At 37.5% G+C, this 12,196-nt stretch overlaps 1 protein-coding gene and 2 long non-coding RNA genes across 14 annotated transcripts in view; 2 read left to right on the forward strand and 1 right to left on the reverse strand.

Annotated features, from left to right (window-relative positions):
* LOC309488221 overlaps positions 1-4,274 on the forward strand; it is a 159,140-nt gene extending 154,866 nt beyond the window's left edge. Inside the window, exon 2 of the long non-coding RNA XR_014202063.1 lies at positions 2,322-4,274. This is a non-coding gene — a long non-coding RNA (uncharacterized lncRNA). The remainder of the gene's footprint in view (positions 1-2,321) is intronic.
* The window catches only part of mcf2l2 (MCF.2 cell line derived transforming sequence-like 2), an 84,758-nt gene that overhangs the window by 37,642 nt on the left and 34,920 nt on the right, over positions 1-12,196 (reverse strand). For all 12 annotated transcript variants that reach the window (XM_082156201.1, XM_082156197.1, XM_082156203.1 and 9 more), the window contains exons 12-14: positions 6,898-7,089; positions 4,967-5,144; positions 2,120-2,223 (exon numbers count right to left, since the gene is read on the reverse strand). In XM_082156201.1, coding sequence (XP_082012327.1) covers positions 2,120-2,223; positions 4,967-5,144; positions 6,898-7,089 — 474 coding nt within the window. The remainder of the gene's footprint in view (positions 1-2,119; positions 2,224-4,966; positions 5,145-6,897; positions 7,090-12,196) is intronic.
* LOC309488216 lies at positions 5,159-6,986 on the forward strand. The gene is made up of 3 exons (XR_014202059.1): positions 5,159-5,671; positions 5,702-6,006; positions 6,907-6,986. It is a non-coding gene; the product is annotated as an uncharacterized lncRNA (long non-coding RNA).

Raw genomic sequence — 12,196 nt, forward strand, 5'->3', positions numbered from 1 at the left:
AAACATAGGGCGCTCACATGACGTAAGCATTTTCTGGCGCATAATGTGACGTTTGAGAACCTAAAACCCCGTTTCTCCCAGTTGACACGGCAACACATAACCGGCGTTTTCAGAAATCTCCACTTTGGCCGGAGTTTTTAAAAATAATCGTTTTCTGGGATAAAAACGGCGTTTTCGTGTAAATGACAGGCCAAAACGCAGGGAAATATCTGCGTTTTCCCATCGTGTAAACGGGGCCTTAGAAAGTAATTAGAAATGAGTAATGCAATACTTTTTAGAGAGAGCAATTAGTATAGTAATCTAATTACACTGTTGAAGTAATTAGTAGCTAGTAATTAATTTCTTTAAAGACTGTCAAAATGCGACACTAAAAACCTGTATATTGGTTAACAGTAAGTTACCGTATAAGGAGAAAGGCTATAATAGATCTAAGCTTACATTTGATCAAATACAATAAAACACTGTAAAATGTACAATTCTTGGAAGTAAAAAGAACATAACTTACAATTTACAGTGAAAAACCTTAAAATGACTTCCCCACTATTCTCTGTGACACTTCACATTTGATGGTTTAAAATTTGTATAATTAAGTTTCTAATTACTTTTTCTTATCAGTTATATATGTTACATCTGATCTTTTTAAATGAATGTTTATTGCATTATTTTAGTGTCTGTGTGTTACAAAGATGTTGTTTTGTGTTTGTGTGCATAACTGTCACAGTGTCTGGTTTGTGTTTCCCTGGGTGTCCACTAGAGGTCCTCTTCCCCATGGTGTCATTCACATTAGGAACTGCATTCCCCACAATCCTTGTCTGCACTCATCACTGTTCATTGCACCCAGCTGTTCCCCATCATGATTGTTAGTTTCTGTGTGTATATAATCCCTGCCTGTTTAGTGTTTGTTACGGAGTCCTTGTTATTTGTCACACCACTTCTGTGTTACTGTTCCTTGCCTGTTCCTTGCCTGTTCCTTGCCTGTTCCTTGCCTGTTCCTTGCCTGTTCCTTGCCTGTTCCTTGCCTGTTCCTTGCCTGTTCCTTGCCTGTTCCTGTATTGTTCTTGTTTATTGGATTGCTTATATGGTTTTGACCCTTGCCTGGACTGGTTTACGATTTACGGATTACCCAATAAACTGCTTTTGGATCTTACCCCTGTTTCCCGTGTGTGGATCGTGACAATAACACTGAGTGGATCTTTTATATACAGTATTAGCACCTTAGCTTGTGGAAAAGCTACTTGTGATAAAAACTGATTCATTATGTGGCTTTTCTCTTTTCCACAAGTGTTATTATAGTGACTGTCAGTGTGTGTTAAGAGTAAAAAATATGATAGGCAGATAAATTTCAAATGCTTTTTTTTAAATGTATTTTTTGTGTGTAAATTACACAAAATGTAATTTTGTCAAATGTACAGGTTGTTCTGTAAATGTATTTATATTTTTACAGTATTTTAGAGAGAATTATTCTGGAAACCACAGCTGCCAGTTTTATGTTGTAAAATGACAAGAGAACCAGCGTTCAGCTTAATATCTTTGGACTGACAAGGCTGGCTGGGTGAAACTCAGGTTCTTTTAGTTGGCAGTAAAAATGTTGGGCATTGCAACTAATGCTACTAATGCAATATCAAATTACTACACATATACTACAAGAACCTTATTGATTCATCCCATTTACTTGAATTTTGTTTATGCAGTTTTTTTTACAGTGCGACAATGCTACTAACTCTAAGTAACTTTGCAACTACAAGTAAACTACCAGAAGACTGTCTGCTTAGTATATGCTAACACTTTATTTTGATGCTCCCCCAACAGATATTCTACTGACTACAAGTTACTTTGCAACTACATGCCAACTTATTCTACTAACCCTAACCTAACAGTCTACTAATTCTCCAATGAGTTAGTTAACATGTAGTTGCAAATTAATGAGAGTTAGTTGACATGTAGTTGCAAAGTTACTTGTAGTCAGTAGAATGTCTAAAATGGATTTTCAAAAAGTGTAACCTAACCAGAACTAATCCCAGACTAAAACATTTTTTATACATGCAAATGGCTTTTAGACGTTTTTAAAAACTTGCATTTATTTCCGACCATGTATCTGAGCTGATAAAGGCTGATGTACCTTGATGCCACCTTTGGCTTTGCGAATATTTTTCCTCCTTGCCAGCTCTGCGTCACTGGGCTGCTTATTGGTACTGGAGTTCTCTGTAGCTTTGCGATTTGATGCTGTAGAGTTTAGAACATAATTAAACAAGCTGGAAAGCCTTCATATTTTCAACTTAAATACTTCAGGATACAAAGTGTAACTTTAAAGGTGCATTAAGCAAGATTCTGAGTTTTTGCAGAACTATGCCACCTCTGGCGGCAAGTGAAACTGCAGCCAGAGGTGTGCACGCTCATGGACCACACGCACACGCACGCTTGCACGAGCACGAGCTGTTCATAACCAAAGGAGCATCAGCCGCAAATCTTTTGTTTACAATCATAATGTCTTCAGAGGTAATAAAGTTATAAATCTGCAAGTCATTTTAAATATGTGAAAGGAAAGGCAATTGAGTAAATTACACACTTATGTGTGAGGGAAAAACGGGGGTAGTAGAAAACTTCGTTTTTTATTTCCATCTATCTCCATGTTGAACTGTGTTATGTGTTTACTGTATCCACTTATGATTGTATTATTATGGAAACACGTTCATGAACAATATAAGTTGTTACTTTGTAAAAGCTCAAAGCACAGTCAGTCAAAAAAGTACACTCAATTGACCTTTCGCTGAGCCCCGCCCCCCTTAGTTACTGTTGCTACGTCCGACAAACAAATGGTCAAACACGACCAGCGCGACAGATTGCCATGACGGAAAGAGGTATACCCGTGCGTGTCAGTGACCATTTTTGGAGCAATACCTCCGCGATATCCTCCAGATCGAGGCAAAAGGGGTTACAGAGTGCAGTGGAGGGATATATTCAAAATATAAAAAAATACGCAATGAAGGAGACACGACTACTATCTACGTCTCTATCGAGGCTAATGCTTACCGGTGTTCACACATCATTTGTGATATGACAAAGAACGAGGAATCAAGTGTTTAAAAGCATTGAAAGACACTTACTGTTGTGTTTTTGTGTGAAAGAAAAAACTCTCTGAAAATAAAAGTGCTGTCAGCAATAATTTCATATGTGTGTTTTTTCGCATCACACAATGACTGAAATTTTAAATGCTGCAAAACACATGGGAGTTATATTCCCGATGCTGTAGTTTATTTGATCAGTCACTATATCATTAATCAAGCTTAATTTGACTTTTCAACTACAATTAGGCAGGGAGAACTGAAAGCTTTTACAATCTTTTAGCTATAACTTATATCATTGACAAAAGTATGTATGTGGTGCATTTTCTTCCAAAAATGATTTTCTTTCTCAAATTCATGCTTCAAGTTGACAAAGCACAATAAACGAAATCACACAATAACTGTTTAACCAGACATAGCCTTAATTTGCATCTAAATAACTTTCCTTGATTGTCTTTCATAATGCACTTACCATAATATTTATTAGGGGGGCAACGGATCACAAAAATCGCGGTTGAGACCATAATATTTATTAGTGGGGCAACGGATCATAAAAATCGCGGTTCAGACAATATTATGTTTTTTTGAGTTACAGATAGGATAGTTTTTCAGATCAGAAAAAAAATTATAATAATTAAGTAACGTTAGCCATCGATACCACAGCCAGCAGACGTATTTATGCTTCGTAATGTTAAACACATTTAACTGGGAGTGGGGCCGTCCACACTGTTTGTGTTTTCGGCTTTGGGAATGGAAAGAACACAACTCCTCCAGACAATCTCTCGGGGTATCTAGTGTCCGATTTACAAACGCCATGGGCGCACGCTTCACCATCTTGATAATGTTTGTCGGACCTGCTCACATTGTAACGGTTGCTATGATGTGTGATTGGACAATGGCCGTTTTGGGGGAGGGGCCGGCGAAAGGTCAATTGTCTCAAGGTAATAAACAATTAAATGGCACTATGACGTTACCATAAAAGCCAAACAGGCTAATCCGCCGAAGATTTGCGGGGGTTTAGCCTGTTTTATTGATCTGCTAAGTAGCATATTCCAATAGCAATACATCCTAATTAAGCAGTAATTTGCTCAAAATTTGTGTCTAATTATCTAACTTATATATCAGCATTTTATATCACACTCAAGATATTTGAACTGTTTTAATCGAATAGCAAATCATTAAACTACATGTAGTGCAGATTTATTTAGTAGATATTTTGCCAGGGACAATACACACTGATGAACATTTATGTGAAATGTGTCAATACTTTTCAACTGCTGTCCCTATGTTTACTCTCGTCTTATTCCGACGCCTGTCTGAGTCCAATTTTGCCCTTTTGGTTGCACTAGAGACAAGTTTTCTTTTTTTTATCTTGCGTGGAGTTTGCGTTGGTGTATAAAATGAACTACAAGCAGGTCTCTTACAATCCATCTTCTACGGAGAATGCCGGCGAATACACAAACCTGCCAGACATAGCTATGTGAGCGTGCCGTGAACGCGCATGACGTCACGCCCAGTCTAAAATTCCAGCCCGAATCCCTCTTATTTATTTTACTTTACAGGATTATAGAGACAATCTCAGTGATCAGAGAAGGGCTCATTCAGCCCATCAGGCAATTGTTTAAGCATGTATGGGTTAGAAAACGGGTATTTTTAACATGAAAAGTTGCTTAATGCACCTTTAATGTTTTCCTGTCAGAAACATCAGTAAATTTGCATAAATGTGAGCACTGGTACTAGAATAAGTGCATTTAACAAAACTGCACTCAAACTAAAAGGTTATCAACTCGAAATGAGGACATGCTTCTGGAAAAAGAGAGTGGCAAGTATACAAGCAAATACCACTAACCACTGGCGGTTTGGAAATGCATTCATTTCTGTCAACATGCACCTGGTTTACTCACCAGCTACAGTGGGTGGCGGGATTTTAGGTGAAGTGCGTTTTGGTGAAGATTCTGGTCGAGGCGCAACAGGTTGCACTGGCCTTGTTTGCTTTGTAGACAGCTTTTTCAGACTCGCATGTCTTTTCTCAAACATCTCTTGAACATCATCCAGCCTTTTAAGAGCAGTTTGGGCTTTGCTCTGCATGGGAAGGGATAAAAGATATAAAATACCAGTTATTTATCAGGAGCAGATGAATAGTATCATTAAAGCTACAGTGAGCTCCAGAATTCTGAAACCAAATTTAACCATAGAAATATTGACAGAACATTATTTAGTATTTAATATATAGGAAAATTATTAATATTCAGTACTATTTCTAGGTCACTCATTGAATAATGAAAGTTCAAGCTTAAGCGCTGCCATCATTAAAGCAACAGGACATCAAATACTACGAAATACCAAGATGAATATATTAATATTTCAGTATATATATATATATATATATGTATCGATTCAGTGCTAATTTGGAGCTGAAGAAGAAGCCAGCGTCTATCAACGAACAAGAGAAATTGAACATGGCTGAGTCAATCCCCAAGAGGAGGAGGAGGATTAGGGCGAGGGAATACCATCGTGTTTATTCCAAGACACGAATAGTTATCGGGAAGGCTTTTGAAAGGTGGAGATACTGGAGTGAGGTGTGTGTGTGTGTGTGTGTGTGTGTGTGTGTGTGTGTGTGTGTGTGTGTGTGTGTGCAGTGCAATGTCTTAGGATGTGTTTGTGAGTTCTGAGGAGTGACTTCGCGTGCAGTCGTGCACAAGCGCAAAACCTCACAGCACCCACCCCCTGTCAGTTTTGAGTGGTTGGTGAAACCAATTGTTTTTGTGTGCAGATCTCAGAGCCATAGGCTGCCTACAGAGACGCGGTTTTGACGGCATGCTTATGGGGCGGGCAGCTAGCGGATCGTTAGGAAAGATTAGATGAATGTGATAATTTATGTTTGGGCCTTTTTTGGGCCTGAAATCGCTGATACAACCTTTAATGATTTTCAGTTTCGTTCAAGGTAATTAAAGCAACAGTTTTTCAATAATGGGAGAATATGTAAAAGTATGGTATTTGGGGTAAAAGGCTGTCGGGGCGAAAGGCACAATAATTAACATTATAATAAATAGCTGGCTGACTTTTCCATTTGTTGACATGACATGGTTAGATTCAGATGATAAATATAATATACTGTATTAGGTTGGGTTTCCACCTTAAGAGATAATCACCATGTTTATAATGAAACCATCATTTAAAAATATTATATTAATCATATCATGTAATAAAATAAATGTATTGTTCCTACTGTAAATCTATATTAAATTATTACGGGATCTCCTTCAATGCTTTCAGAATCTTTACTTTTTAAAATAATTTTGTTTCTGTATTTTTAAAATATATTTATATTAGCATATTTTAATGACAGTATATTTATTAAACAAAAAATCATTTATTTATCAAAATAAACAGAAATTAGTACAAACTTTGCTAAAGGGATTGTTTTGAACAAGTATTTACTTAGACATTATTCAAACTATATATTTTTGCCTAAAGTATTTGCATAAAAACTGTGTGCCTTTTGCCATGCTGGTGAACCTTTTACCCCGTGTGTGGGCTTAAAAGACAAACCTTGCCACCTCAAACATTTCTAAGATTTTTAAACAAAACAAACCACTTTTTATTATCTATTTTATTATCACACAAAATCGTTTGCACCATCAATGTTCAATAAAAACATATATATTTGTTCTGCAATCATACACTATGGGAGCAGTGAAAAGAACATTTTTCTTAAGGTGTGTCTTTAGCCCTGTTGTGTTGTGTTTTCTTAAGGTGGCCCTGTATACAGTATATATATATATGAAATCCACTGTTTACAAATGCATTCAACTGTAATTAACTTCACTTGTACCTTGACCAGCTCTGAGAGGATGATCTCATACTGGTTGCCGAGGTCTTTGAGATGACTGAGCTGCTGCTCTTTGGCTGTTTTCATGTACCTCTCGATGTCCTGCAGTGCTGCTTCTGCACCTTCCTGGGTCTGGCATCTGTCTACAGCCTGAGAGGCCAACAGATACACTCCACTTTCACACCACTGGTTCACCTGCCAACATACAAACACAGATGCACATTAATGCATCTATTTGTCCTGGACTGTTAAATCACAGTAAAGTAAACTGTGCAGGTTATCTAATTTGTTCATATTCTAACCCCAACCCAAAAACGACCACAACTGTTAATAAACTTAATAAACTTAATAAAATATATTATCATAAAACAAGTCTTATTGTTTTTTAAATTTCAGTTTTGTAAAAGTATTTGTCTTCTGACAAATCTTGAAATCACCCATCTATCATGTCCTGACTCAATCATCCCACATGAAATCCTCGGCGTGGAGGATCTAGGGGGTGGCCAGGGGGGGCCGTGGCCACCCTTGGTCTAAGCTTGGCCACCCCTTTGGCCACCCCTCTCACAACTGCTGTTTCTGTCTCTTTTTTTGAGTTGTGTCTGAAACCTTGTGACACTTATGTCAGATGCTGAGAATAGGGCGTTGTCCTTATTCAGTTGGCTATCTTCGGTAAGATGAGATGTTGTCAGGCCAAATGTCAGTAAAACGAACTAACTTTTCTGTCATACGGCTGACAGCTGTTGTACTGTGCTTGCGGTACGCACATCACACGCAAATGCGGCGGGCTGTAGCCGTAGATCTGTCGTCAATTAACTCATGTAAGAATCAAAAAGGCGATTAAAACAGTCAAAACTGCATGCATGTATTTGTTATATATACGTCACGTGTCTGGATTAAAATATTCTGCTATGTAAGATCACAATATAAGGCACAAACTGATATGTAATGTTTTAATGTCCAAATAAATGTGAGCACTGTGCATTTGTACTAGACGATAGGCATTCATTTTGCGTTCATTTGTAAAGGACAAACAAAAATGGAAAATTTGTAATGATTTTTTTTTATGAAAAAATTCTGGCTCCGCCACTGCTTACATGAGTTAATTGATGACAGAACTACGGCTACAGCACGCCGCATTTGCGCATGATGTGCGTACCGCAAGCACAGTACAACAGCGGTCAGCCGTATGACAGAAAAGTTCGTTAGTTGTACTGACATTTGGCCTGACAACATCTCATCTTACTGAAGACAGCCAACTGAATAAGGACAACGCCCTATTCTCAGCATCTGACAGAAGTGCCACAAGCTTTCACACACATCTTCTAAAATAAAAGTAGCATCAGAAAAAAAGAGAATTACGTTTGTTGTTGACTGCACACTATTCGACTTACTCAAAACGGTCTTGCAACCCACCAGTTGAAAAAAGATTTACTCTATATTTACTATGTGCATATCACTGTCTGATGTTCTGCTGAAGCTCATTCGGCACTTGCACATTTCCGCACTCGTTTGACTTGCGCCTGGCGCTAAGGTGAAGTTGGAGTGTGCGTCTGAAAAGTCTCACGTTTTTTGTGGTTTTAAAAAACGCAATTTTTGTCAATAAAAAAAGAGACAGAAACAGCAGTTGTGAGAGGGGTGGCCGTAACGCCGCCAGTGCATGTAAGAATCAAAAAGGCGATTAAAGCTGTCAAAACTGCATGCATGTATTTGTTATATATACGTCACGTGTCTGGATTAAAATATTCTGCTATGTGAGATCACAATATAAGGCACAAACTGATATGTAATGTTTTAATGTCCAAATAAGTGTGAGCACTGTGCATTTGTACTAGACGATAGGCATTCATTTTGCGTTCATTTGTAAAGGACAAACAAAAATGGATAATTTTTAATGATTTTTTTTAATGAAAAATCCTGGCTCCGCCACTGCTTACATGAGTTAATTGATGACAGAACTACGGCTACAGCACGCCGCATTTGCGCATGATGTGCGTACCGTAAGCACAGTACAACAGCGGTCAGCCGTATGACAGAAAAGTTAGTTAGTTTTACTGACATTTGGCCTGACAACATCTCATCTTACCGAAGATAGCCAACTGAATAAGGACAACGCCCTATTCTCAGCATCTGACAGAAGTGCCACAAGCTTTCACACATCTTCTAAAATAAAAGTAGCATCAGAAAAAAAGAGAATTACGTTTGTTGTTGACTGCACACTATTCGACTTACTCAAACCGGTCTTGCAACCCACCAGTTGAGAAAGATTTACTCTATATTTACTATGTGCATATCACTGTCTGATGTTCTGCTGAAGCTCATTCGGCACTTGCACATTTCCGCACTCGTTTGACTTGCGCCTGGCGCTGAGGTGAAGTTGGAGTGTGCGTCTGAAAAGTCTCACGTTTTTTGTGGTTTTAAAAAACGCAATTTTTGTCAATAAAAAAAGACAGAAACAGCAGTTGTGAGAGGGGTGGCCGTAACGCCGCCAGTGCATGTAAGAATCAAAAAGGCGATTAAAGCTGTCAAAACTGCATGCATGTATTTGTTATATATACGTCATGTGTCTGGATTAAAATATTCTGCTATGTGAGATCACACTATAAGGCACAAACTGATATGTAATGTTTTAATGTCCAAATAAATGTGAGCACTGTGCATATGTACTAGACGATAGGCATTCATTTTGCGTTCATTTGTAAAGGACAAACAAAAATGGATAATTTTTAAATCCATAAAATAACAAATTTTATACCATGGTCTGGGTGAATACTCGATTCTGATTGGGGTTGCTAAATAAACCGTCAAACGTAACCAGGGAAACTTTTGTTTTCCTTTTTAATTTAGGCATGATAGAACTGTTGCAATTATTTATTTTGACAACTAATATAGAAAGTTAAAAAAAAATTTGACAAACTCAGAATTGGTTGAAGAGTTCATTGATTATATAAAACGCATTGCAGGTTGAATAATCTTTGGACTACAGTATTTATCTGCAGTTCGTCGAGACAAACTTTAAGATGGCTTGGAAAAGTTTGGACGAGAAGTTTAAAGTAGTTTGAAGTATCACATTATTACTTGTTAGTTAAAAAGACAGAAAGAAAGAAAGAAAGAAAGAAAGAAAGAAAGAAAGAAAGAAAGAAAGAAAGAAAGAAAGAAAGAAAGAAAGAAAGAAAAGAGAGAAAAGAGAAAAGAGAAAAGAAAAAGAGAGCGAGAAAGAAAGAAAGAAAGAAAGAAAGAAAGAAAGAAAGAAAGAAAGAAAGAAAGAAAGAAAGAAAGAAAGAAAGAAAGAAAGAAAGCTGAAATGAGTCTCAATGAATTAGAAATAGTACATAATAATGGCAGCTGATGGAGTCTAAAGGGGGTCGCACACCGCAGCGCCACGTCTTTTAAATTCGAACACATTATTCTTTATGAGAGTACACACACCGGCGGCGCCTTTCGGCGTCTGTCTGCGGCGGCTCAGGACCGTGTTCAAAATCCTGCTGCGCCACAGAGCGCCATTTACATAGTTTTATATTAAATTTACATTTATGTGTCTCAAATCGTAGTTAATGTATATACGGACTTCACCATGTGCTGCAATATACATTTAGTTTTATATTTATTTACAGAAATCAGAAAATTGCTGATGTTATCGGATTTTCAGGTGAGAGTTGTCCTAGACGCGGCGCGGCGCTGAGCTGCGCGTCCGGTGTGCGGCCCCCTTAATGAGCCTCTCCAACTGTCAAAATTTTAATTTAGTTTGGAGTTAGAAAGAAAGAAAGAAATATAAGATAGATAGATAGATAGATAGATAGATAGATAGATAGATAGATAGATAGATAGATAGATAGATAGATAGATAGATAGATAGATAGATAGATAGATAGATTAGTTAGGAAGAAAGAAAGAAAGAAAGAAAGAAAGAAAGAAAGAAAGAAAGAAAGAAAGAAAGAAAGAAAGAAAGAAAGAAAGAAAGAAAGAAAGAAAGAAAGAAAGAAAGAAAGCTTAAATGAGTCTCAGTGAATTAGAAATAGTATATAGAATGGCAGCTGATGGAGTCTAATGAGCCTCTCCAACTGTCAAAATTTGAATTTATACAGCTGAAGTTGAAATAGTCTTGGCTCAATTTGAACATTCCGCAATGAAAGTCTATGGGATTCTTCCAAGTTTTGATCAGCAATTTTAGGAAAACCGTTAGTCTGATCAGTCTGAAAAGAGCAAGCAACTCGAGTCAGAACAGTTTGAAGGTTTAGTCTGAGTTTAGTGGTTGTAGCTTGAACAGTTTAGGAGGAGTAGCGTGGAGAAATTTTGGCTAAGAATTATAATAATAAGCTTAAATACAATATCAGTATGTTGGCTTTTCCAAGCCAACTTAATTCAGTACGAATTAACTTTATTCAGTTGTGTAGGCACTAAAACAGTCCAATACATTATAGTCAAATAATTTTTTATGATAAAATAATTAAGATTTCTGTGCCACCCCAGACTGGTTGCTGGCCCTTGCCTGGCCACCCCTATGAAAAAATCCTGGCTCCGCCACTGCCGGGGACAGTTGCAACTTTTTTTGCATTTCTCTGTTACTCAGAGACTATTTGGACTTGACTAACCAAATTTGTATATATTAAACTTGCATCTGTCTGCTAATTACCCATACCATTTAAAGATGATTATATATGACATATCATTCACAGTATTTATTTGAATGGAAGAAGCCAAATGTTGCAACTGACCCCAACCCAGGGGACAGTTGCAACACAACCCAGGGACGGTTGCAACATGTTAAAAAATACCTTAAATTTCATTAATTAACTTAAGCTTTTTGTCTCAATGAGCATAGAATTCTGAAAATATTAAAGGGATACTCCACTTTTTTTGGAAATAGGCTCATTTTACAACTCCCCCAGAGTTAAACAGTTGAGTCTTACCGTTTTCGAATCCATTCAGCCGAACTCCGGGTCTGGCGGTACCACTTTTAGCATAGCTTAGCATAGATCATTGAATCGGACAGTACCATTAGCATCTCTTTCAAAAAAATGACCAAAGAGTTTCGATATTTTTCCTATTTAAAACTTAACCCCCGTTCACGCCATCTTTCAAAAGCCCTGCCGATGTTTATCCTTGTTTTCACATGGGCCCGGTTGCATTCTCAATTTTTTTCTAGCCTCTCCGAAGTCCGAAGTCTTTTGGGTTTTACAACTGGTGAATCTCCAGTTGTCACTGGTGATTGTCGTTTGAAACATTCTGGATCCGCCATAAGTTTAATTATTTCAAGTGCTGTGAGAAAAGGCTATAAATCTCCACCTTAAACATCCTCACACGC

This window comes from Leuciscus leuciscus, assembly GCF_965113295.1.
Source record: "Leuciscus leuciscus genome assembly, chromosome: 23".
Classification (NCBI taxonomy): domain Eukaryota; kingdom Metazoa; phylum Chordata; class Actinopteri; order Cypriniformes; family Leuciscidae; genus Leuciscus; species Leuciscus leuciscus.